Genomic DNA, 27,077 nt, shown 5'->3' on the forward strand with positions numbered 1-27,077 from the left:
CAGCAAATACACCAAGCATGCAATGTTACAGCTAGCAAGCTAGGGACAACAAGCATGCTAGGGACAACAAGCAAGCAAGGTGCAGGCAACACATAGGTCAGGATGGCAACGTGGTGCAACAATGGCACATAGTGCAGTACAATGATGGGTACAATCATGATTAATGAAGCGTGATGAGATGCAGCATAGTGATGATGGGTGCAGCGTGGTGCAGCGCGGCGAAGTGCGGTATGATGACGAAATGCAGCACAACGATAGGTGAAGGAGACACCTTGGAGAATTAGTTGAAGCAGCATGTCTTCAACTGATATCATGTCTCATCTTCTTAGAGATGATCTATGCTCTTATCTAGATAAGTCAAAGTGTTGACTTTTGTTGTAAACGTCTCTCTCTCTCTCTCTCTCTCTCTCTCTCTCTCTCTCTCTTTGTTGAACTATTGAAGAACATATAAGAAGAATTGATCAAGGGTTTCCCCACAATGGGGTTTGTCCCTAGCTAGCGCCACATCTTGTGTCCTCTTGTCTTGGCTTGTCTTCTGCAATTTATGTTTATGTTCTATCTGCAGTTTACTTTAATGATGATGTGATTGCTAATCTGGAAAAGATATGGAGCTAACTATGAAAATTGAAATAAATTGCTCTAAGCATATAACATACCTAAAATTAACACAATCTAACCTCGCATGAGAACATGATATGATGATATTGGCTATGCAAAAAGGAATATGCAATGCACCAGCACTACCATGCATGACATGTTAGAACACGTGTCCAAGAAAGGGGTGATACAGTTACCTTAGATCAGATCAGGCCAAAGCTCACCATCGAGTCTAGCTATATAAAAGTAACCCACACCAGCCTTTCCATGAATCTTCACAAGGATGGGATGTTTGTCAATTTAAAACCATTTCCCCTATCTCGACGTGTTTCTTAGGCTTTTACACCCATTGCTTCTTGGGTATGGTCGACTTAGAATTAGTTCTCTTGATAAGGCAGACCTCTTGAGAAAGGGGGAGCTTGACAAGAATAGATTGTCTAGTTGGAGGGCTTAGATTCTTAGTTCTAGGTTGTTGACCAGGGCATGGGAAAGGATCTATATCTTCCACATGATTCGGGACTTGAGGTTCCCTGTAGAGAATGAATGGGGTCACATCAAGTTAGGGAATAGTGGCTTATGATAAGTCCAGCTGTAATTGGCCAACAATTGAGAAACCCCACTTTCTAGACAAAAGCGTTCCAAAGACATCAGGTATATCAATAACAACAACATCCATGAGCACAAAAATAGATTTGTTAATAGCTCCAGTAATATCCAATTCTAATTGGTGCATAACTTTTAGCGACACTATATTAGCAGAAGCCCTCAAATCTAGCATGCAGTTATCGAGAAGCAACCTATTATTGGCCAAAGCCAACAAGAATGGCTCATGATTATCAAAGTGCATATTTTCCAATACAATAGAAGGATCATCAAGTTCATCATCTAGCCCCAGAGCCTTCTTCACTTGCCTTCTATGGGGAGCAAGCTTTACAATCTCTTTTAAGGGAACCTGCATGGTCATTTTGCCCACAACACTACTCGCATCGATAGATAACTCAATTTCATGGTTCATAGATTTGTGCTTGAGTTTTTCTTTTGGAGGCTCCTTTTCTTGAAAAGGATTAGCATTAGAGCTCGTTTGGGCTTGTTTCTCAATCTTTTTAGAGTACTGCAAGCTCTTAAATCTCCCACTACCTTCCCCAGCCAACACCTCATCTTCTTCCTTGTCTTTGACTTTGACTAGGCTAGGTTGTGGATGGACATATGTATTCCTAAGCAAGATATTAAATGGGTGAGTTTCATCCACATTATTCAATTGCTCGGGTTCCTACTCTTCCTCACTTTGCTCATTGGAACTATCCTCTTGGGCCTCCTCCTCTTGAACTACCATATTGGTTGGGGCACGCAGGTTGGGGACTCTTTGTTGATTACCTTGGTCTCCCTCAATATTCTTCTTAGAAAAGGACTTATCCCCGTTGAATTGATTCTTAGGAGGATAATACGATTTTGACCCCTTGACTCTTTCAAGAGTAGTCTGTTGAAGAATGCAACTAGGTTTGGTCTTCATAACTGTATTTGAGTCCTAATGAAATGTATTTATCAAAACAAAGAAAAAGAAAAAATTTATTATTATTAATATGATTTATGAAAGCATGGATTTCATGCTTCGGCCATCATGTTTTAGGTCAAAGCCCCCATTGAGGACTTCTAGGATTTATTCTGAGTCATTAGAGTCATTGTCCATTTAAAGACACCCCTCTTGGGCTTTTGAATCATGTAAAAAGATTTATTATTGAGTCAAATAAGACATTTGTCACCTCCACACCAAGTTGGCCTCAAGGAGATCAAGCGACCTCAAATAGAGTAATTCAATCTCACCAAAAGGGTATATATACAAGCGTTCAAATTCATTTGGAGCACTCACACTCATAAGTTCGATATCTAGGATAAAAAAGAGAAACAAAAAGTGTTAAGTTGCTGGAAGAAGGAAGATCGAAGTTTCTCGGTATATCTTTCTCTCATTCATGTGGATTTACTAGGATATTTGTTGGAAGGACAAAGATACTGTTGGGTCAAAGTATTTGTAGGGCTAACTGCTGGGTCGAAATTCTATTAGGTCGAAGTTATTGTTTCTATGTCGAAGTTGTTGTTGCCAGTTGTTGATGCTAAGTCGAAGTTGTTGTTGAAAGGGTTATCATCTGCAAAAGAAAGAAAGGGCTGACATGGTGTGCAGGAAGTTTGTGTCTAGGTCAAGAGTCTTGGATCATCTCGTGAAATTATTAAGGAAGAGATGTTGACCAGGTTTTCCACTAGATAGGGGTTTTGCCCTGGTTGTCTGCCTACATCTAGTGTTCGTGATCTTTGTGCTATTGTTTTTGTAATGGCTTGATGAACTAAAAGATAAAAGAGGAACATAAGAAAACATAAGAATATCACAAGTAATTATCAATATAAAGAAAATCTTTCTGCCTTTCTAATTTTCTAACATGGTACTAGAGCTAAGGTGAAAAACGGAAAAAGGAAGCTAAAAGATCTATTGAAAGAAGAATGAGGAGTTCTAAGAAGCTTTGAATAAGGGTCATCAAAAGGATCATCAACGTCAAGGGCAATGTCTACCTCAATGAAGGTAGAAAACAAACTAGAAGGAGCATCTAACTACAAGGCTTGGAAGAAGAGGATAGACCTCATCCTCGAAAAGAATAAATTTTTGGATCTAGGTAAAGGAAACGTGACGAAGCCTACAAATGAGTCAAGTAATGTAGAAAAGGAAAAATTCAGGGAAACAGAAATATTGACCATGACACTAATGGTGGATGAAATAAAGGATAACCTCATCCCCTATATATTGAACATAGACTTTGCTCAAGAGATGCATCAGGCATTATCAAAAATATTCACTATTAAGAAAACTAGTCAAATAACAAGTCTTAAAAATGATCTAAGATCTATAAAGATGACAAAGGAAGACATTGTGGCATCTTTCTTTGTGAGAATAGTCAGATTAAGAGATGAACTCTAGGTAATTGATGAGATAGTATCGGAGAAAGAACTTGTAATCACTGCACTTCTAGGTTTACCAACATCATGGAGTGCCTTCTCATCAGGTCTCAACAGCTGGAAGGAGACTCCTACATTCGAACAACTATGGAATGCATGCAGTCAGGAAGAAGTCAGAATTTCTCTAGTAAGCAATAAGGAGAATGAAGAAGAAAAAGTTTCAAATGCCTACTCCACTCATCACAAGAACAAAGGATCATTCAAGAAGCCTAAAGCGCCTAAAAGGAAGATAGACATATCCAAAATCGAATGCTACAACTGTCACAAGATGGGTCACTATAAAAGTGATTGTCCCGAGAATCCAAGGAACAAGAAGAAAGAAAGCGAATATGCAAATATTGTTGATGAAGGACCTCCAAAGAAGAACAAGAAAGAAGAATCTGAAGTCAAAGACTTATTTGCTAGGGACTCTTAGGGACTCTATCCTTTTATTCTAAGTTTTTTGAATTGTTTTCTATTTTTTATTTTTAGTACTTATAGGTTTAACATGTTTTGGAAAAACATTGTTGAATTGTTTTGTTAAAGTTAGAGGTATCCCTCGAGATTGGATTAAGAGGGAGCCCTCACCATTTTCCAAAGATCAGTATCTTACTCCGTGTATTATCTTTCATATTTGGTTTTCCTTTTTCTTATCTAGATGTGTTTATACTAGATGCTAATAACATTTCATTTTTATATATTTTCCTTGTTTAGGAAAAGCTTGTTGATATACTCAAAGGCTATGAAGAAGACTACACAAGACAAAGCATAGATGCTCTATTGGAATTAATGTCCTATAAGGTTTGTTTGAACTCAAAGGTATGTCTTAAACTATATGTTTTGGTTTCTCTTCATTATAAAGGCATACTCATTCATTTTAAGGAATTTGCTTTACATTACTAACAAGTGTTATGTCTAGGACCTTTGAATCATAAAGATTCTTGTCCGGGAGATTAATCATTAGATTGAATCTACCCTCATTAAAATCATTATGTTTGTAGAACCCTAAAAGGTTCTCTATAAAACCCTAACCTAAGGGTATGCTAATGTGAAAAACCCTAGTCTACTTAGGGTTACTAATGAAACCTAGAAAATACTATTATTTTGATGTTTGGGGTTTTGATGGTAATGTCATGTTTATTGTTATGGAAACCCTAGTCCTTTAGGGTTGGATGGTAATGTGTTCCTAGACCTTGAAGTTTTGGTAAATTAGGGTTTATGAGTAAAACCCTTATGTATCAAGAGTTAGCTCCTAGGAATGAATCCCTAGGTAAATGTTTGTCTATATGATCAAAACCCTAGCTTATTCGAGATTGTTATATGTCTGACTTTAAATGTATTAATATTGGTGTCTTAGGTTTACCTAATGGATATTATTGTGATATGCTTGTGCATGATTATGAAATCTTAGATATATGTGCTAACCAAAATTGTTGATAAAGTTCTAGGGTTTGTAACTAAGCCCTAGTAGAAGTTTGATATTCTAGGATATGGTGATGTTGTTTCCATTATGATGATAAAATCTAGGGTTTACAACAAACCCTAGTAGAAGTTGGTCACATTGTTGAAACCTTGTTATGATTGTTTTTTATTGTTGTCATCTAAGGCTTAGTGTCTCATGAATGGAATCTATGGTTTGCATTAAATCTTAGTACAAGTCTGACATATGAATTCTAAAGTTGTTAGATGCATTGTAAGTGTACTTTGAATTAATTTTAGGGTTTGCAATATATTATAGTAGAGTATGTCATATCTCTAGAAGAAATATCGAGGCCCTAGATATAATGAGACTGATATCCTGATAGAGTTACTGATGTGATCTAGGGGTTATAACCTAACCCGAGCAAAGGAAGTTGAAGCATAAAAGTATGTGTCTCTTATCATTTGTGAACCTTAGTTTAGGTATTTGTTGTCTAAAGTCTAATGCTTCCATTATTATATGATTTTCATATAGTTAACTTCATGTTTCTATATGTTTGTATTTGATTGTACTTGTCGTCTAAGTTGTGCAGGTACATTATCTTCAAGATGATGAAGATGTTTGTAAGTAAAGTTGACTTAATAAGCATGATGAAGGAAGTTATATGAATGATGATGATCAAAAAGGATGGAAGACATGAAAGATTCTCCAATGTCATAGAAAAGATGTTGATCTCCCTAAGTTAAGAGGGAGCCTGGATAAAAACACAGTATATCTCCCGAGTTGAGAGGGAGGGTGTTAAATTATGGTATGTTCTATGCTTAGTGCAATTTACTTATTTTTATTTTATTAATCACAGATTAGCAATCACATATACATAAACTAAAGTGTAGATAGAACATTAAATGATCAACCGAAAACAAGACAAGACAAAAGACACAAGATGTGGCGGCTAGCCAGGGACAAACCCCAATTTGGGGAAACCCTTTGATCAAATCTTCTTTTATCTTCAATAGTTCAGTAGAGAAAAATAGTACAAATCTGAATGCTGTAATTTTATATCAGCAACAGCAAACCCTAGATCAACGAAGTTAAACTTGGTCAAACTAGCTGAAATTGACCTCTAACATGCTTGGTCAATTTCTGGTCAACTTGTCTTCGAACAGCCTAAAGAAACAGCCCTAGAACAGCCCCAAAAGTTCAGTCAAAGTGCATATTTCCGAAGTCGACTGCAGCCCTAAACTAGGGCAGTCAATACCAATCAAACCAGAGGTCAGATCACCTCGATTTTTGTGCCAAAAATTGCGGCCTACTTAGGAGAGGCAACAACACCCAATCCGCACTCCTTGGACGGTCAATGCTGGTCAATGCTGGTCAAAGATGCCTGCTGTCCTGTTTCTGCGTCCTTTTTGCCCTAGGAAGACTTCCTTTTCATCCACACATGTGAGAAAGAGAGAGAGACTCTTTCTGCACAGGAGAGAGAGAGAGAGAGAGATGTGTGTGAGGGTGAAGTGTCCAAATGAGGAAAAAACTCCTTGTATTTATATGCAAAACGTTGAGGTTGAATAGACATGACTATTGGGCTTCTGAGCCTACATAAGTTGCTAGCCAACTTGACAATTTGTCCATAATCAAAATAAATTCATATCTTCATAAATACTTATCAGAATGGGATGATCTTTAGATCAATCCTACACCTCTCGACGAGAGGAATCTAATAAAAATATCAGCAACCATAAATAAGGTGACCCACATGGAGTTCGTCCCTAGTTGTCAATTTTAACAAAGGGCATATTATCGTCATGATGGATACCTTGAAGAAGAAATTGGAGAATGCATATTGAGGTGTTGCTAAAAGAAGGAAAGTGGGATTTGGTTGTTGCATGTAAAGTAGGCAAGGAAGCTGAATGATTGAAGAAACCTCTGTAAAGATTTGTTTGCGAAGCCTCGAAGTCCTACTGTGATAAATTGTGTGGCCTCATATAGAAGTCAGAAGACCCCGAAGGTTTGTGTTTACTCATGAGTATTTGGAAAATTGGGGTTACGACTATTCAAGTAAAGCTCTCTAAAAGTTTTTGAAAAGCATCCTTGAGGTTAGAGAGATTTGATATGTTGAGGCATTGATTGTGTATAATGTTTGGGAGGACATTTGGTCGACATATGTATTGATGTCTAGATCCCGAAGAGGGAGGGTGGCGTTGGTCATGGAGCTCTGACCTTGGATACGCACCTAGATCCCTAGGTTGATGGTTAGCAAGTAAGCCTCATGGTACCTAGACTCGCTGAAAGCTTTAGTCCATCTTAGTCCCACCCGGATAGATTGCACTGGTCAAGAATCTAGACCGTGGCAATGTCAATGCCTAAACTCTTCATGTGTTTTGAGATCTTCCATGTACTTGTATAAGTATGAATACCTCCCTAGTTTAGAGGGAGTGTTGAAGAATGTAACTAGGTTTGGTCTTCATAATTGTATTTGAGTCATAATGAAATGTATTTATCAAAAGAAAGAAAAAGAAAAACTTTATTATTATTAATACGACTTATTAAAGCATGGATTTCATGCTTGGGTCATCATGTTTTAGGTCAAAGTCCCCATTGAGGACTTATAGGATTTATTCTGAGTCATTAGAGTCATTGTCTATTTAAAGAGACCCTTCTTGGGCTTTTGAATCATGTAAAAAAGATTTATTATTGAGTTGAATAAGTCATTTGTCACCTCCACACCCAGTTGGCCTCAAAAAGAGTAATTCGACCTCACCAAAAGGGTTTATATATTATATACAAGCAGTTTGAATTCATTTGGAGCATTCAAACTACAATTCGATATCTAAGAGAAGAAGAGCATAAAAAGTGTGAAGTTGTTGGAAGAATGAAGATCGAAATTTTTGGGTTTTTCTCTCACTCACTAGTGTGGATTTACTAGGATATTTGCTAGAAGGGCGAAGATACTGTTGGGTCGAAGTTGTTGCTACTAGGTCGAAGTTATTGATGCCACTTGTTGGTGCTAAGTCGAAGTTGTTGTTGAAAGGGTTATCATTTGCAGAAGAAAGAAAGCGTTGACTTGGCGTGGCGAAAGTTTGTGTCTAGGTCAAGAGTCTTGGATCATCTCGTGAAATTATTAAGGAATAGTTGTTGACTAGGTTTTCCCCTACATAGGGGTTTTGTCCTGGTTGTCCGCCTACTTCTGGTGTCTGTGATCTTTGTACTATTGTTTCGATAATTGCTTGATGAACTAAAAGACAAAAGAAGAACATAAGAAAACATAAGAATATCACAAGTAATTATGAATATAAAGAAAATCTTTCTGCTTGTTTTATTTTCTAGCATAGTCAACCTGTTGACTACTGAATTGTACTTAGCAGATGTTGTAAAGACTCCAGCCCCTTCTTTATCCACTTTCATCATCTCTCAGTCCTCAGATTCCACAACCTTGTGGGATATTGTATAAAGGTCATTAGCATGATGAGTAAAACTATGTAACAAATCTATGATGCTTGAGACTCGATCAGCAACCAAGTACAACTTGGAGTTTTTTTTTTTACTTGGTTAATTATTCCCACTTTTCAACGGCGAATAATTTGTTAAAAAATGGTACCAAGGAAGTGTTTCCTAGGCATTTCTCTTTTTGGCCTAGGAAGACACATTAATATCCTTTTGTCTAAAGTGACATTATGTGTTTATTAATGTTAAGGAGCTAAAGTACATTTTATGAGTTGTGTACCTTGTATTTTAATTTATTAAAGTCACATGGGTTATTAAAGTGACTTTATGTGTGAAGTACTTTCATGTTATGTTATTAAAGTCACTTTTATATTTTAAAAGTCACCATATGAGAGAAAAAATGACCATGGTACTAAAATATTAAAAGGTACTAGGAAGTGTTTTAAGTGGGGGTCATCAAGAGAACGGGGTCAAGTGGGGGCTTTATCTCAACCATAGTTCTTATGGGCTGAGATTTAATTTCAGCCCTTGATCTTTAGGGTTAGGTCTCCTTTACTTATGAAAGACAAAAGGGAATAGGTAAAACTTTACTCTCATTATTCTTCTCAAAGGAAAGAGGAGAGTGTACGACGCAGCTTGAGAGGAGCTCAAGACAGCTAAAGGAGGATGCTGTGTTCCAAGGAGAGCTCAAAAATCAGAGCAGTACACAACCAAGTTGTGGAGCTCGTGTTTGGATTTGGAGGCACCAAGGAAGAGCTTCTTCAATCATTCTTATGAAAGCATTGAGAAGAGGAAAGGATATAGGAGGAAGAGAATTTTTGTGAACAAATTTTACAGCGAGAACTAGGAACAAGATCATGGTGAATCGAATCCCTAGAAGGCTGGGTTAAAGCTAAGAAGGGAGCACGAAAATTTGGGAGACTGTCACAGCAAGTGGTAGCACACATGTCAAGCGCTTTTTTGGAGTCAAGTTCAGTTACTCCATCTTATTTCTGTGGGAGACAGTGAGATTCACAGGCCAGGACCAGTGAGAATCTCAGGCCTGGTTTGAGTGGTATATCAGTGATATCTAGAGCATTGTTCTGGAGTGTAATGGCTCACATTCCAGGGTGGTTAACAGCTGATAAAAACACCTGTGTATATTTGTTGTGATGAACCCGAGTTTCAAGGAACCTTTGATTGTCACTGTGGTTCGAATTCTTAAGATGGAGGAGTATTTCAGAGGACTGTAATTTCAGCAGAGGAGAGCTGAACATTTGTTGAAAACATTGTTCAGAACTCCATTTGAGAATGGGATTTCAGAGATGCTTTTTCAAAAGGGAAGAGATAATTTAATCTCTGGTTGTAATTTTGTTGTAAAAAAAAATTCTAAGCAAGATAAAGACCTCCTAGAAGAACTGTATTTCCCCACTGGGGTTTTTCCGGGGTCAAGTTAACCAAAAACAATTGAGTCACTGTGTAATTTTCTGTGGTTGTGCTTACTCTTTTATTTCCTATATCAGTTGTGTGAAAATCAAAAGTGAGTGGTAGAGGTAGCCTTAAGTTTCAAGTTAAATGCTAATTTCATTTTTATATCAGCCATATGTTAAGAGGAGGTTGTGAGTATTAAAATCTGGGCAAAAACTAGAAACTGTGAAGGCTACAGCAGTACTAATTTTTTCTACAGGGTATCATAGCATTTCAAGCTCTAGATCTGAGATAGGGCCCTTGGGATTTGAGGAGAAATCAGCTGATATATCAAACCAGCAAGCACCTTCTGCTGTAACAGTGAAGGCAGTCACTAAACCACCTTCAGAAACCCAAAGGACTGTAGGCTGGGAGGGGGAAGGCTGCCTAGTGACAGTTTTGTAACAGATCTGAGTTTTGTCATTGGTTTGAAGGGTCATGGCAGGTCATGGCAACTGGTATAAGAGTGAAGAACAGGCTGGTAGGGACAGAAAATTTTGGCCCCTGGAAGGAGATGATGACGCTTTTGTTTGAGGAGCTGGAAACTTGGAAGTATGGGACATCGTGGAGAGTCTTGTGCAACCTCCTACAGATCCTGTTCAATTGGCTGAGTTCAACAAAAAGAATGTAAAAACGAAGAAAATCTGGAAGGAGATGATAATGCTTTTGTTTGAGGAGTTGGAGGTATGGGACATCGTGGAGAGTCTTGTGCAACCTCCTACAAATCCTGTTCAATTGGCTGAGTTCAACAAGAAGAATGTAAAAACAAAGAGAATCATTCTCGATGCCATCAGAGACCACCTATTCCTTCATGTGACAAGGATGAAATTTGCCTACGAGATGTGGGGCTCCCTGGTCACTCCCTGGGAACCGACTCGGCCGAGTTGGTCCGAGTCAAGCCCTCACCGGGTCGACTCAGCCATCGAACCGGTTCAGCCGGCCGGGTTATTACCGAGCCAGCCAAGTTGTCTAACAACTGGGCCGGCTCGGTAATAACCCAGTCAGCTCGGCTGAGTCCGAGCCTACTCGGTCGGCTCGGTGACAGTGGCCCGAAAACTCAAAAAAACAGCAATTTTTTTTTTACTTGCTTTTTGGGGACCCCAAACAAATTTCAAATTTGCCTATAGGGTATTGGGGGTCCATTCCCTTATCCTAAACCCTATAAAACCCACCCAACCCCTCTCATTTCCTCACAGCCATCTCATTGCATTTGAGTAAGAATTTGAGTCAGAGTTTGTGAGGAGTTGTGGAGTTTGTTTTTGGAGCAGCAATGAGGAGTCTTGGGCAACCATTGTAGCAGGAGTGAGGAGCTTCTTGGGCAGCCATTTGGAGCAGCATTGAGGAGTTGGTTTGTTGGAGTAACCTTGAGGAGGCAGTTTGTGCCTGGAGGTATTTTTCTTCACTTGTAAAAATCTGTTTTTTCTTATTAATTTTTATGTGCAAATCTAGAAATTGAAAAGAGTGTTTTTAGTGAAAGAAATGAACATTGAAGCACTGCTATTTTTTTTGTTTTAATTTTCAGATTTTTTGCTTTCATTTCCAAGTCAAAAAGTGGCACCTAGAGTGAAAGATGCTGCTTGGGCATATGTTCAAATGGTTGATAGTCAAATGCATTGCAAAATTTGCCATAGAAAAATTAAAGAAGGACCTAGGGGCATTAATAGGCTGAAACAACACTTGGCAGGGATTAGAGGCCAAATTACTCCATGTGAATCAGATGAAATTGGGGAGATTAGGAAGGAATTGTTACTTTGAGAAGTTTAAAGAAGAAAAGGCTAGGCAAAAAGAGTTAGAGGCTGAAATTGGGAGGAAGAGGAATATAAAAAATATGCTAGCTACCAACCCCCATTTTGATTTTGACGGTTCTTCCTCTATCCCTTGTACTGATGCATCCAACCCCTTTTGATATGTTCCTCCCTCTTTAGAGTCTATTCAAGAAAAGGTTAAGGGTAAAATGAAAAAGAAAGGTGATATGAATATCAAAAGCAATGCGGAAAAAGTCGAAGTCGGGATTAAATCGGCAAGGGTTCAAAAGTTGAAAAACTCGTTAAAGTCGGGAGTTTTTTGAAAAAGTCGGCAAAATTAAGAAAACACAAAAATATTGATTTTTTTTTTATCTTTTTAACATCTAGAGTACCACAGTCCATTAGAGCTTGTAGTCTGCAACATCAGATCTGCAATACATATGTCCTCATCACCTACTAAAGGAAGATAGGAATACTAATTAGTTTGCTATCATATATATCTCCGTAAATGCAGAAAAGATGCAACAACATATAGAAACTTTAAATTGAAAATCAGCAAAATACCCACTATTTTCATGTACCAACTCGATAAGCTTTAACAGTCAAGCATAATAGACTACTGAACCTTGGTATTGCTATTCTAGTACACACAAACACACACAGATCAAAGTTAAATGCCATATACAGCCTCTTCTATAATATTCTATTTGGCAAGTTAATAGAAAGGTAATATAAGCATTTTATTTCATTTAAAATATCCAAATAAAAACCTTGCTCACAAAGAAAGTTGTAAATGGGAGCAATTCAAGACACAAATAAATAAACTCACGAGATATCGTGAAGCGATAATATCCTCCACTTTGGTCACCATCTAGTGACAACAATCTTGCAAGCCCCTCCGGAAGCAGCCAAATATCACTAGTAAAGCAATTAATATTAATTCATATTTATAAAACCACACTTTCTATTTCCTAATAAAACATAGCAATATATTTTTGTGACAATATGCATCTGTCCAAAGCATAAAATTCCGAAAGCCCTGTACATGTAATACCAATGTAAATGCACCCAAACAATATGGAAGACTTCAACCCTATATATACTCACCAAATAATATTATCGCTATACTAATTAAAATAAAAGCAATAGAATACACAAAAAATCAAAGAATTATAAGAAGATACCTGTTAGATGTATTTGTACGTGGCTGAAAAACAACTGTCTTGAAAATTTCAGTAAAAACACGACTTGGAGAACTGCATTATATAATCAACCATTTTAGATAGACAATTAAACCAGTTAGAAGCCTAGAAATGAATGTTCTCTATACAATGCAAAAAATGAATAGTATATCCATTAATTTCCAACCCTCCAAAAAGAATTCCCCAGTATTTCAATCAGAAACTAGATAAGCTGTTTTATGCTCCTATTTCTTTCTCTGGAAGTAAAGTATTTTCCAGACGGTATGTGTCCTTACAGCAAGAGGGCTAAATGAAAATCTACTACCCGAAGCATAAGACTTTTTTCAGCAGACTAATTATTTTGTATGAACCCTATCCTTTTATATTTCAAAAAGTCAGACAAAATAGGAAATGAAATTTTACATGAAAACATTCTACACTTTTGTTTACTACTCCATATAGATCACATTTACGATGGCATTACATTTTATTTTTCATGATTCATTTAGAACATCAATCTAATTAATAGTTTCAACTTTACAATTAAGATCACCATCATAAAAGGAAAAACATAATAGTATGACCTTCTGAAAAGGCTGCACTACGGAAGCTTGCACCATTAAGACACCACCCCCCCTCCCAGACACACACACAAAAATGAAAAAAGATATTTCAGGAAAGATATTTATTTTTTAAATAATATAGTAATTTGAAAAAAACAACGACATACATAAATAATAATTTAGCAGGAACCCATGTGTATAGTAACTCTTGTTACCACAAAATCTAGCAACCTTAGTGCAAATTCTCACTAAGCACTGAACGTTAAGAGCAACAATGCGATCAGCCACCATTGTCACCTTATTAATTGTTTCCCTTGTTTTATGGATGGATAGTACCCCCACAAGGGAGGATTCCCCTGTGGATCTCGAAGATTTGGTAACCAAAGAATACTTAGGGTAAATACCATCAAAGGATTTCACTCAATAAAACACCCCATCATAATGTTCAATAAAGAAAGCCTCTGAATGAGATAAAGTAATGAGCTTCAAAGGACCTATGGCTAAATGTAGAGGAGCTAGAATAGTCCTGGAGAGGCTCAAATAGATCACAAACACATGACCTTATAATCGATGATTGTTGTCATAAATTAGAGTCTTTAAGAAGTGCAATTTACAGCATGCAAAACTTATGACAACAACAGCAAAATAGCGTATAAATGATTCAAACCAATAAATAAAAAAGTCTTCTAATGAGTAAACATGGGAAAAGATTGGAGCAATCTTTCTATGGATGAAAATGCATAAAACAGCTACAAAACCCTAGATGTCAGCATTAAAAAGGTGGCAGAAAAATGCATAGAAAATTATATTTTTCTTTTACAATTTAATAGATGTAAAGCCTAACCCCAAGACTACGAGGTCCAACAAATTTCATGCAATTAAACACAGATTTTTCCATAACCTAACCCTAATATACCCAAAATAATTTAAATAAAGGGAAAAATTTAGGGTTTTACTTTTTATGTAAGATCGACACACCAATTAGACTAGTGTCTTTCTCAATCTTTGGCACATGGAATCAAACGGTGAGGTCTATGGCAGAAGACTTTCTTTGAGCAAGTTATGAGGAAGAAAAACCTCTCAATCAAAACCCTACCAACATTCAATCAACTGGAGATTTAAGGTCAAGGAAGTTATACTAAGGCTGTTATAAACTAGAGTTTTTAAGAAGTGCAATTTACAGCATGCAAAATTTATGACAGCAATAGTAAAATAGCCTATAAATGATTAACAATAATAAATAAACAAGGGTTTTAATTTTGTATACAAGATTGCCCCACCAATTAGACTAGTGTCTTTCTCAATCTTGGGCATGTTAGAGATAATTACTCCCAGTTACACTCAGTTAGTGTGCAGTTTTAAGCAGTTTACATACAATCTAAATTTAGGATGTGTCAGTCATGCTGGAGTTCTAGCTTAGGAAGTGTCAATCATCCATGTGTGAGCTAAGATTAGCAAATCCATTCTTAGCAGTTTCGAGTCCATTTAATCATGTAGCATCAAGCAATTCAATCAAGCTTTGATGAGGATGGGGATCCCAGACTTTCAAGCTTTGGCCTTATGAAAAACAACAGAGATGGAAAGAGCTATAGCACAAACTTGGCATACACACCACCAGAGTTTCTGAGGACATGTATTCTTATTAGTTTTTAATGGATTATGATAACCTGTGTTTACTTTGCACCTAAAGGAATCTTATGAAATTTGACTGCCTTGAAAGGATTCAATCGAGGAATAAATAAAGATTATGCAGGAGGATGCATATTCTAATAGAAAACTACTACCACTTCCCATTGGCTTCTATTGAAACTAGGATCCCATTGGTATTCTAAGCTCAACTTGAATGTCAACAGTCATGTTTTTGAGCTATGAGCTTGTGTATGTTATCTAACCACCTATTTTCTTGAAGAAAGGAGACCTGTTGAATTGTTTTCTTTTAAAACTAGAATCCTGTTGGTACTCTAATCTGCACTTGTTATTGGTGGAGGCCATGATATTTGATTACTGAGCAGAAGTGCATATCTAAGTGTGCTATTTTGTGGCTTCCTCCTCCGTCCATCTATCAGATTTGTATCAAATCCACCTTATTAGGATGGTGTCATGACACTTTGCCATTATCAATGCATTATAGGCAAAACCAAAGACTGAGGCTTGAAGGAGACATTGCTATTATCCTTCGTCGTTGTGGATTGAGCCAAGGAACAGCCGCTGCGAATTGGAGGAACTAACCATATCAGAGCCAGAACATTGGAGAAGCCAGATAAATCCAATAATGTGCTGTTTGCACAGTCATTGTTCACCGCAGTCTAAACAGTCACCGTTGACGTCGGGGCCGTGATTGGCCACTGGCCTGCAGGACTGCCATAGTGAGAAAGTGTTGTGAGACTAGGCCACAACCGTCACTATTGTGAGCAACCCGCAAACTGATGTCTACGTCCATTGGTCTGTAAGCAGAGTTCGCTAAGGGTCTGTAAGCAGAGTTCGCTAAGGGTCTGTAAACCCGTCAATCTTGCAGAATCTGCACAGCAGAGAAGCTGTAGCTTGTTGTTAGCAAAGTCAACCATCATCTGTAGGTCTATTGAGCCATTGTGACCCACCGTATTGAGGTGACGTATGTCCAAGTCGTCATTGTGAGCCACCATCATGAGCCATGAAGATTTAGGGTGACATCGAGAAACACTTCAAAACAATTCCCTTGAAGTAAGTTGCATTTTTGGGAAGTGAAGTATTTGCAGTTTATTTTTTATTCTTAAATAAGGTGGCACAAAGTTAGCTTTTTTTAAACGTGGTGACAGTTTCATTTTAAAATCTTTTTTCAAAGGTTTTTTTAGGTATTAAACAAAAGGGTGATTAAAAAACATAAAAAAGAAAGTTAAAGAATATATAGAGATAAAAAAGATTTCGTTTTATGTTGACTAGAAAGGTAATTATATGTATATGTTGGCTGATTTATTGGGTGGTTGGAAGAAATTGTTTTCTGGAAGAAAATAAAAAGGAAAATGTTTGTTTTTCATAATTGATTTAAAAGGCGATTGAGTTCTCTTAAGATTCAATTAGCATGGATCTCATTAGTTCTTATCTTCTACGACTTTTTTATTTTCTTAGTAAAGATTATGAGTTTTTGACCATTAAGATGAGAACCATATTACGAATGGATTAGTATTGCATGGATTTGAAGAAAAACCAAATCAAGCAGCCTATGAGGCATGACACAAGATCAACTGGGTCAACTTATAGCTAACGGGAAGGATGATACAAGAGCATTGTCTCTCATACAACAGGATTGGGATAACAGCACTATTCCTAAGATTGTGGGTGCAACCACATCCTAAGAACCTTGGAACATTCTAGAAATGACATTCAGTGAAAGCAGGAGCAACATTGTTCAACAACAAGTTGAGACACGGAGCATTGCAATTTTTAGTATTTACTATAACACCTGGGAAATTTCCTGAATCTAACACATCAGAAACCCCTACTGCGTTTTCTGGTTTACTATCTCCTACTTGTTCTTTGCATTAACAAGTTATTTAAATGCATAAATGTCGAAGTAAACACAAATGTAGTCTTCACAAATAAACAGATCAATAACTGAAATAAACTCAGACAACACAAGGGGCACCGTTATTTTTGGACAATCGTCACCAAAAAAACCCAATTTGGGAAAACCGGTGCAGCATATAGAGGGTTTTATTATTAAGCAGTTTCTGAATACAACTAGGGTGCCATAAATGGCTCACCCTTCAGAGAATTTCCTTGGCAATAGTACCTCTCTCATGGAGGGGTTGACCAGGCTTGACCATAGGTCTATGTGTGTCTCTTGTTGAATAGAAGAATTTCTCTATTGAAAAGGTTGATGTATGGGAAATCGTATCTTCTCTTTGTGCATTGTGATCTCTATTGTTCTATTGTACTTTATGGTTGAATTTCTAAAGTATAATTGTTGAATGATATATTAGAATAATCAAAAAGAAGATCAACATCAAAAGTAATTATCAGTTTTTCAAAAATATTGTGCTAGTCTCTATAATATGAAAGAACAAGGATATTATTGCAGCAACCAAGGCTATGTTTCATGACCAGGAGATGCCTATGTTTCTATGGGAAGGGGCTTGCAATACTATCATATATTTGCACAATAGAAGCCCACACAAGGTGTTGGGAAGATTGACACCTAAGGAGACATTTATGAGGAAGAAACAGATTTGGGACACATCGCAATTTTGGATGCTTAGTGTGTATTGCCACGTTCCTTCTAAAAAGAGAATGAAGTTGAAAGCTCCTGCAGAGAAGGCGATTCTTGTGGGCTACAACGAGACTTAAAAGATCTATCGAGAGTACATTCCAGCTCTGAGAAAGATGGTGATACACAAAGATGTGAAATTCGAGGAAGAGCGGGCTCTTTGGAAGTCTTGCAGCACAGATCTACCTACAATTGAGGTTCAAGAGCAGTAGGCATTGATACAACGCAAACTCCTCAAAGCAATGTCACATAAATTGGAGCACAAAGCAAGCAAGCCGAGCAGGAAGAACAGGACTGGGGGAAAGGGCTCCTCACACCCTGCCTCAGACTCCTCGCACAGGGAGAAATAAGGCCAAGAGCATTGAGCAGGGCACTGAGAGAGGCCCAAGAGTACGTTGGTAACCAAGATTTTCAATTTGATAGAGGAAGGCTCCTCAGCACTATCTTGGTTACATGGTGTTGATGAGCGAGTTGACTGAGGCCATACCTGCTAGTTTCCAGGACGCATTCGAGCATCAGGTGTGGATTGATGCCATTGTGGAGGGAAACTCTTCCATAATGAAAAACAATATATGGGAGGCAGTACCAAGACCAAAGGAAAAATCAATGGTTGGCACTGTTACCCACCAAAAGTGGTTACCGAAAGGAGAGATTTTCTCCTATTTATCTTCTGCTAGCCGACAGCTCATGAAAGCCACCTTGTAAGCGATGTGATGTGCCACTTTATCTCCACTGCCTGCATCATTTGTATGTTTCCTCACCCATCTGTCAAGAGAACATGTTGGAAGCTGCGCAATTCGACCCAAACTGTATATTTTTCATTGTGCAATCAAGTGCTTATGCTTGTTTTTCATTTGCGCATTTTGACATGGATTATTGGCTGACTACGAAGAAGGAAGGGCATTCACCATGGTTTTGTTTCATCACCTTAAAGGGGGGATTATTCTTCAATCCTAGTCTCGCGAGATCTCACCTATTGGCCTATGGCTTTAGGACGGGCACCACTTGGGAAACCTTGATTTCGATAGCATGGTCCCATTTACCCTTTCCATATTTATCACTTCCCTCCTCACATTACGAGCCCTATTCACTATTTCCCTTCTCCAGGTCCACATGACCATTGGGTCCACAGAGTGTTGGCGCACCCACTCCCTTTGTCCACATATTCGAGTCAGACCCAGAAACGTTGCACCATAGATTGATGCAACCAAAAGAAGATTAAAACCATACCATGGCAACAAGAAAGAAACAAAAGAAAAAGAAAATCACAGAATCCAAAAGATGGACAAAACATTAATAATAGCACATGAGCAAAAGCCAAGCATGACCTCTACCCCTTATCATTATGGTCATCACCCTGGTTCCTCAAGCCACTAGCTGTCCCAATCACATCATTAAAGGAACCCATGCTCGTCCAGTTGAAGAAAGCGTAACTAGGTTCAGTCTTCATAATGACATGATCTTTGTATCTGATGTAATAAGAGAAAATAAATTATGTTTGTAATCTTGCTGCATGGGTTTCATGAGCAAGAAGTGTCATTAGATGAAAGACTTCTTCTTGATGTCTTTAGGATTTATTTCCATGTCAAAGAATCATGTCATGAGTCCATGTAAATGTACACAAGTCTTAATCAAGTGTAGCAAGCCCTCCAAGACCAAGATCAAAGCCTCAAATCAACCAATAGAAGTCTACAAGCGAAAATATTAAATACAGATCATGTCGAGTATGTTCACCACTGCTCTCGCACTATTGCCTCGACCTCCGCCTTCTCCGAACTCCGATAGGTCCGAGCTCTGATATGCTGACACTCGCTATCGGTTATCGCTCCTCCACCCGCGCATTACTTCTTCCGTTGTGAACCTCGGATTCCGCGATCGCCGATCAGATTATCGGTGATATCGCCAATCACTCATCAAAGGATCACTCGGTTTGTTATCGCCGACCCTTGGCACCTCTGAAATGCGATTGCGATTTCAATCGTCACTGTTGATCTTTGAAGATCCAACGGTTGCTGAGTATCAATTCTAGACTTCTCCGCTCGTCCCTTTTACTTGGACTGTTACGTTGTTTTATTCAATTTCTCGGTGATTTGGCTTCTTTAAAGGTTTCGGCCTTTTGCTCATTCGCAGCTCTCTCTTCCTTCTGAGCTTAAACTCCTCACACTCCTTTGATCTCTGTCCTTCTTGTAGAGCTCTAATGGATTCAATGATCCATTTCGATTCTTCTGAATCGTGCTCCTCTTTCTCTGCTTGTTCTTCAGAACTCCGCCTTCCACTGCTCAGCTTCTCTGAGCTTAACTCTTAAGCGCATCCTTGCTACGCCATTCCTCCAGGGCTTCCTCGGTCTCTTCACTTGGATTCGAAATCCATTGTAATTCCTCTTAATCACTCTGTCCCCCTGTGTCCTTCAGAATTCTGCCTGCAACCTGCAGAGCCTACGAATTCATAGTAAATCATTCATGAAATACTTCAAAACATACTGACACACACAGGAATAAGCTTTGTATATATTAATGTAAAAACAATGATTACATTTGAGATACTTCAGTCTCATGTAGGCTTGACTCTCAACATTAGTGGCCTCCTTCTATTGAACGCGCAGGTTCACTATTTATAAGAATGCATAGGATTGGATCATTGGAGGACCCAATCACCCCTCCAAGAAAAGCCCTAAAGTTCTTTGCATGCACACATATGTGGCAAACTTTATCTACTCCATCTTTTTCTCTGTTTTAAAACAGAAAGTCTCCTTATCAGCTCAATGGTCCATATCTACTCTAATTAATTCCTAAAAGCTCTCTCTTGCTCCTAGAGAGTTGGATTTGACTTCTACCACTCATGTTCTCATTTATTTATTTTGAGAGCATTTACATATTCTCCCATTATCTCATTAAATCACTTAAAAGCCTAAATATTAAATTGACTTGAGACTTAGGAAAACTATTTCCTAAAATGCATGAACTCCTATGTCTACTATTTACAACAATTTTCCTTGGGCTGAATGCTCCTGCATCAGACTCCCAAAGTAGAAAATATTCATGATCTCCTAATCATGTATCTTTTGGTCTTGGTCTTCCTGGATCCCATACTTTGTTCTGTAACTGTCCAGATGCTTTGTTCCTTTCCTGTTGCTGCATTTTTGCTGTCTTTTGCTCCATTTTCTTCCTGTCAATCAGGTTCAACTTCTGATTGATCTTGCTTGTTGTTGTTACCATTTTCCTCCATTTGGTCTGTTTCATCATCTGCTCCCACATTTCTTCAATTTCTATGTCCAGCATATCTTTGAACTGGTCCATTTTCTGCTTTGTATTTCGGTCTCTTTCTCTTTGTTTCAGGTTACTGTTGTTGTCTTCTATGCTGAATTTTTCTTTGCTTGCTCCAACTTTTGCTTTGCTCACTTTACTGACTGCCTCCCTATCATCCTTACCCTCTTTCACGATTAAATCATGACTGTTCAGCATTCTCTCCAGCAATTTAACTTCTCTGCTCCATGGATTGAGTTCTTCCATAGAATTCTCTTCTTTCACTTTTATTTGGTTGTTCGCTTGTGCCAAATCTCCTCCAACATTTGCAACAAAACCTGCACTCACAAAACACTTGTTAAAATCAAAAACATAAGGTTGTTGTGCCTTATTTCCCTTTGGCAACAATTGAGTTTGCTGCTTTGTTTTCTCCTTCTCCTCTATCAACACATCAATATGCTGATTCGAATTCTCGGCAAAATTCATCAGACTGTCAGTTAATCTCTCTTCCACACCATTTGTTCTAATGATGTCTTCCTGCTTGGGTTCACAGTAGTGAACTTCTCCTCCTTTAACCTGTTGCTGGTTATCTTCACTTTGAAATTGTTTGATTCCTACCGCCTCTTTACCATCTTCAGACAACCTCTGCTCAATCTCTCTAATCACATACTCATACTCATTCATGCTTTTTAATGGACCTGCAAACAAATTATTGTATCTTCCTGTCTCCATGTCTACTTGAGAGTCTGAGACACATCTTCTTCTTCAAAAACTGTAACTGCAGCTTTTGTTCTACGGTCAGGTTCTCTCATCAGTTTCTCCAGCAGTTTAATCTCCTCTTCACACTTAGCAGGCACTTCATCACAATGCTCTCTTCTTCCAGCTTCATCTTCACATGTTGTGTTACAGTATTAAAATATTGTCTTCTTCTGACCTTGTAATCTCAAGGTCTTTCTGCAATAGCAAATCACTACTTCCCTCATTCAAGAGGTCTTCTTCGTCATACTCTGTTCTCATAGAGTACTCCTCCAGACTTTCGACATCTTCAAAAGATTGTCCATCCTCTTCAAAACACTCCTTTGTTAGTGTTCCTTTTCCCAAGGCTAAATCCTTTGCATAGGGTTCCTCCTTCTTAACATCTTTCAATAGATGTCCTTCTTCCCTACTGTCTGTCTCAACAGTTTCCATGGCTATCTCCACTGTGCCTATCATCATAGTGAATTGATGATCCTTTACTATGTTATCAGCTAACATAGTTTCTTCCTCAAGTTTTCCTTTAGTCCTTTGTCGTTTATCTCCTCTGATAATATCTTCAAATGGTTGCTTTTCTCCTGCAACATATATCATCATAAACTATCAGTTTTAAAAATATAAGACCCTATGGTCTCACTTGATGGTTCAACCATCATATCTCCTTGTTGTTCTAAATCATTCATATGATTCAGAAATTCTTTGATAGTCTCTTCTTCAATCTCTTCAAGCCCTTCACTTGGTTGCTTGACATCTTTCTCCAGTTGTATATGAGATCTATCTATCTCATCCTTTTCTAGAACAGAATTTAGATTCTGCTGGTCTTCTTCCTTCTTCATGACAATATCAGCGAATTGTCATTCTTTACATGTTTCACCTGCATACACACATTGTCAGATTTAAAATCATTAGACCCTTTGGCCTCACTTGAAGTTTCAGTCTTCAAGTTTTCATCTTCACTTTCTCCCAGAAATTCTCCTTGTTCTGGTTCACAAATGGATTCTTCCATTTCTAACTCAACTTCCTTAAGTTTTTCCTTCAGCCACTTTACTTGCTTTTGTTGTAGCCTTCTCTGCATCTCATGCCAATCCACTGGCTTCTTCCTCAAGACCCAAACTAGTCTCTGGCTTTCCTCAAGCATACTCCTTAATGCATTGAGTTGTTTTTTTAATTCAGCAACCTCTTTGTCAATTTCTTCTTGACTCATCCTCTTGCCATTTGCTTTGGCATCCTCTTTCTTATATCCTCTGTTGTGGCTTCTCTCTGAACCTCTACTATGACTATCAGTAGTCATCTTCTTCTCTTCTTTCTTCATGAGCTCCTTTGCAACAAACCTCTGCAACAGCTAGTCCTCCTGGCTGCAATCTTACCTCACTAATCTCTCCTCACTCAGTCTTTTGGTAAGCACGGGTCCTCTGTCTGGAACCTCCCCTTGAGCAACACCTTTGCTCCTTCTAGGCTTCTGCAATCTCTCACTCTCTCTTGAGAACACTTCAGCTATCCTCTCTGTCCAATCTCTTGTTGGATTCTTTAGGTTCACTGCCACTTCTTCTTTTAGACTCTAGAGTATTCTCCTTACTCTATCTTCAAGAACTCACCTGGTTCTTCTCTCACAACTTCTCTTGTTGTCACCTGCGCATTAGTATAAAACACACATTCTTAATTTAAAACAGAATACATTACCTCACCTTCAAGATCTCAACATGATATTATTTCAACCATTCTTCTACACTTTGAATGGATTGTCCTCGGTTTTGTCTCCAAGTCCTCTTTCCTTCAAACTTGCATTAAGCAATCTTGCTTTTTCTTTCCTTTAAGCAATTCACTGTTCCTATTTACTCCAAGCCTCTGCTGGAATGCTACAATCTTCCAGAACTTCAAAAGTTCCCCTTACAAATTACAAATCTGCTTTGATACCACTTCTGCTCTAATACCACTAATGATGCAGGATCTCCCCGACATAAACCATACTTGGCAAACTGATGCCAGGGTAACACCGTACATACCCACAGTATGCATTTATAATGATGCATCCACAACTGTCCCAGGATATTTGACTCTACAATGGAGTCAAATCCTTAGACCATAAATGGTCAAGTGGCCCTCTTATAAGTTCCTTTGTAACGGAACCTCAATCACCCCGCCTGAACCTTCCTATCAAAATTGGGAAAACCCTTCAGATCCTTTTAAATCCTTTTATCCACGCATATATAACCTTCCCCCTTCCAAACCTTGGTTAATATATGCTATATCGCACGAATTGCACTAACGGCACTTTTTCCCTTCTTAACTCATTTACAAAGAAAACATATGTTTACAAGGGAACTCTGCAAAAACCCTTTTTGCCTTAATATGAACTTTGCACACATTTCAATGCTTTATCTTTATCTCCATCAGCAATCAGTGATCACATGTCCAACGGGTCATACACATATGTACCATCACCCCTCCTCCGCTTCCGATATGACTATCGGATCGTTTAAGCCTTAAAAAGCCCGCAACACTTTATCGCAATTACAAAGAATACACAGAAAATACACGAAGGACTCCACTCTGAAACCTTATTACGGACTTCAAATTCATTACAACCACAACTATAAATATTGTCGGGTCCGTTCACCACTGCTCTCGCACTATTGCCCCGACCTCCGCCTTCTCTGAACTCCGATAGGTCCGAGCTCTGATATGCCGCCACTCGCTATCGGTTATTGCTCCTCCACCCGCGCATTACTTCTTCCACTGTGAACCTCCGATGCCGCGATCGTCGGTCGGATTATCAATGATATCACCAATCGCTCGTCGAAGTATCGTTGGGTTTGTTATCGTCGTCCCTTGGCACCTCTGAAATGCGATTGCGATTTCAATCGTAGCCGTTGATCTTTGAAGATTCAACAGCTGCTAAGTATCAATTCTAGACTTCTCCGCTCGTCCCTTTTACTTGGAATGTTACGCTGTTTTATTCAATTTCTCAGTGATTTGGCTTCTTTAAAGGTTTCGGCCTTCTGCTCATTCGCAGCTCGCTCTTCCTTCTGAGCTTAAACTCCTCACATTCCTTTGATCTCTGTCCTTCTTGCAAAGCTCTAATGGATTCAATGATCCATTTCGATTCTTTTGAATCGTACTCCTCTTTATCTGCCTGTTCTTCAGAACTCTGCCTTCCACTACTCAGCTTCTCTGAGCTTAACTCTTAAGCGCATCCTTGCTACGCCATTCCTCCAAGGCTTCCTTGGTCTCTTCACTTGGATTCGAAATCCATTGTAATTCCTCTTAATCACTCTGTCCCCCTACGTCCTTCAGAATTCTGCCTGCAACCTGCAAAGCCTACAAATTCATAGTAAATCATTCATGAAATACTTCAATACATATTGACACACACAAGAAATAAGCTCTGTATATATCAATGTAAAAAAAACGATTACATTCGAGACACTTCGGTCTCACGTAGGCCTGATTCTCAACATTAGTGGCCTCCTTCTATTGAACGCACAGGTTCACTATTTATAAGAATGCATAGGATTGGATCATTGGAGGATCTAATCACCCCTCTAAGAAAAGCCCTAAAGTTCTCTGCATGCATACATATGTGGCAGACTTTATCTACTCCATCTTTTTCTCTGTTTTAAAAAAGAAAAGTCTCCTTATCAGCTCTATGGTCCATATCTACTCTAATTAGTTCCTAAAAGCTCTCTCTTGCTCCTAGAGAGTTGGATTTGACTTCTACCACTCATGTTCTCATTTATTTATTTTGAGAGCATTTACATATTCTCCCATTATCTCATTAAATCACTTAAAAGCCTAAATATTAAATTGACTTGAGACTTAGGAAAACTATTTCCTAAACTGCATGACCCCCTATGTCTACTATTTACAACGATTTTCCTTGGGCTGAATGCTCCTGCATCAACATGTCACCTATTGATTGAAGGATGTACCACGGACCAGTCTTTCCCCTTGTAGGTTGGGAACACCTAATAGGGTCATCTATTAGTCACTCCTACCTAGGGAGGTAACACTATTATGTGATCAAAGCCCCGAATTTGGAAGAGAAGCCCCGTACGAAGTGTCAATTTTCCCTTGATTAACAAGCTTGGTTCACTTAGATACACTAATGATTAATTGTATTTAATGGGAGGATGTAGCACTGGGCATTGTGTGTGATTAGCAAGTGGTTTCCATCATGGGATGGGCAACTTAACTAGGGTCGAGGACCACTAGAAGAGCATTGATGCCCTATAGGTGAAGGGTTGAGACCCCTTCAATCCCTTAGAATTCTTCACCAATTGTTTCAAAGGAAAGTTCAAACTGTTTCTATTTGAGAAACATTTCTTAACAAAAAATAAGCTCAAAGTCAAAAACTTGAGTTACAAAGAAGTCCACCTTTTCATAGTAAGGAGAAAATGAACAAAATGGAGAAAAAGAAGTCTGATTGCCACCATAAGATCAATCTTCTATCAAATATTTCATCGCTTTCAACTCATGTATCATTAATGTATTTGTAATCATGGTTAAGACCAAACTTTGATCATTTATTATCATTTGTTGTAATGATAGGAAGTGGTTAATGCCAACCTAGTTAAAATTGTAGATGTAGGCTCATTAACCCCTCCTGGGGTAGCGCACAACTTGAATTGTGTATAAATACACAACAATCTCATTTGTATTCTACCATCTTCTAATCTTTTTGAACTCCCTAGTAAAGTAAATAATGCCTTAGAGAACCTATATCATCAGCGGCCTCTTTTTATTGGCATTTTTTTCTTTATGTGAACTTGTGTAGCTCGTGTCTAGCACACATCTACTTGGGTATTTTCTCTCTCTATAGTGCACTTGTGATTGGATTATTGCAGAATATCGGTTGGTCTTTGGTTCCATTCAAATATCATTGCTTTCACTTGTCAACTTCAACATGGAAAATCTTTGTCGAAGAAGGTTGGAAAATAATCACCACATTATTATATTCTATTCACATCAAACTTCAATGGCACATGTAATTGATTGTCATGATTTATCCTAACATTTGAGTTGTGTTTACTTCTATGTGCTCCTTCTAATAGCTATCACGCAATTAATCTTGATGTTGAAAAGTAGAGTATACATATTATACCTAATTAAACCTACAATTTAATCAAGGAAAATGCTATTGGTCATATTTTAAAGTGAAAAACATGCAAAAGCCCAAATACAGTCTCAAACTCCCAAGACATCGGACAAAATCAAGGACTCTGAATTTCCAAGAAGAATTACACGCCAATGAAGTTACCCGTAAAGTAAAACAAAGTGATGACCCTACACCATTCCCAACAACATCTAGCAAAGCTACATTACGATGAAAAGAAGAATCAAGGCATATACTTGGTGACAATAGGGGCACAACCCATCTGACAACATGCTTTTGGCAAGGAGAGCCTTCAAAGGAAATCAGTGATAAACAACCAAGCAAGCAAGGACCTTAAGCTTGTAGCTCAAAAAA

The 27,077-nt window shown here is 38.2% G+C and overlaps 1 protein-coding gene across 5 annotated transcripts in view; it reads right to left on the reverse strand.

Annotated features, from left to right (window-relative positions):
• Nucleotides 1-27,077, reverse strand: part of LOC149180358 (nucleoporin (DUF3414)) — a 426,459-nt gene that overhangs the window by 241,271 nt on the left and 158,111 nt on the right. For all 5 annotated transcript variants that reach the window (XM_089416071.1, XM_089416072.1, XM_089416070.1 and 2 more), the window contains 2 exons: nt 12,813-12,884; nt 12,458-12,546 (listed from right to left, as the gene is read on the reverse strand). In XM_089416071.1, the coding sequence (XP_089272197.1) occupies nt 12,458-12,546; nt 12,813-12,884 (161 nt within the window). The remainder of the gene's footprint in view (nt 1-12,457; nt 12,547-12,812; nt 12,885-27,077) is intronic.

The sequence above is a fragment of the Pinus tabuliformis genome, chromosome 3_2, assembly GCF_031772625.1.
Source record: "Pinus tabuliformis cultivar Carrire ecotype Pingquan chromosome 3_2, CPIR1, whole genome shotgun sequence".
In the NCBI taxonomy this organism is placed as follows: domain Eukaryota; kingdom Viridiplantae; phylum Streptophyta; class Pinopsida; order Pinales; family Pinaceae; genus Pinus; species Pinus tabuliformis.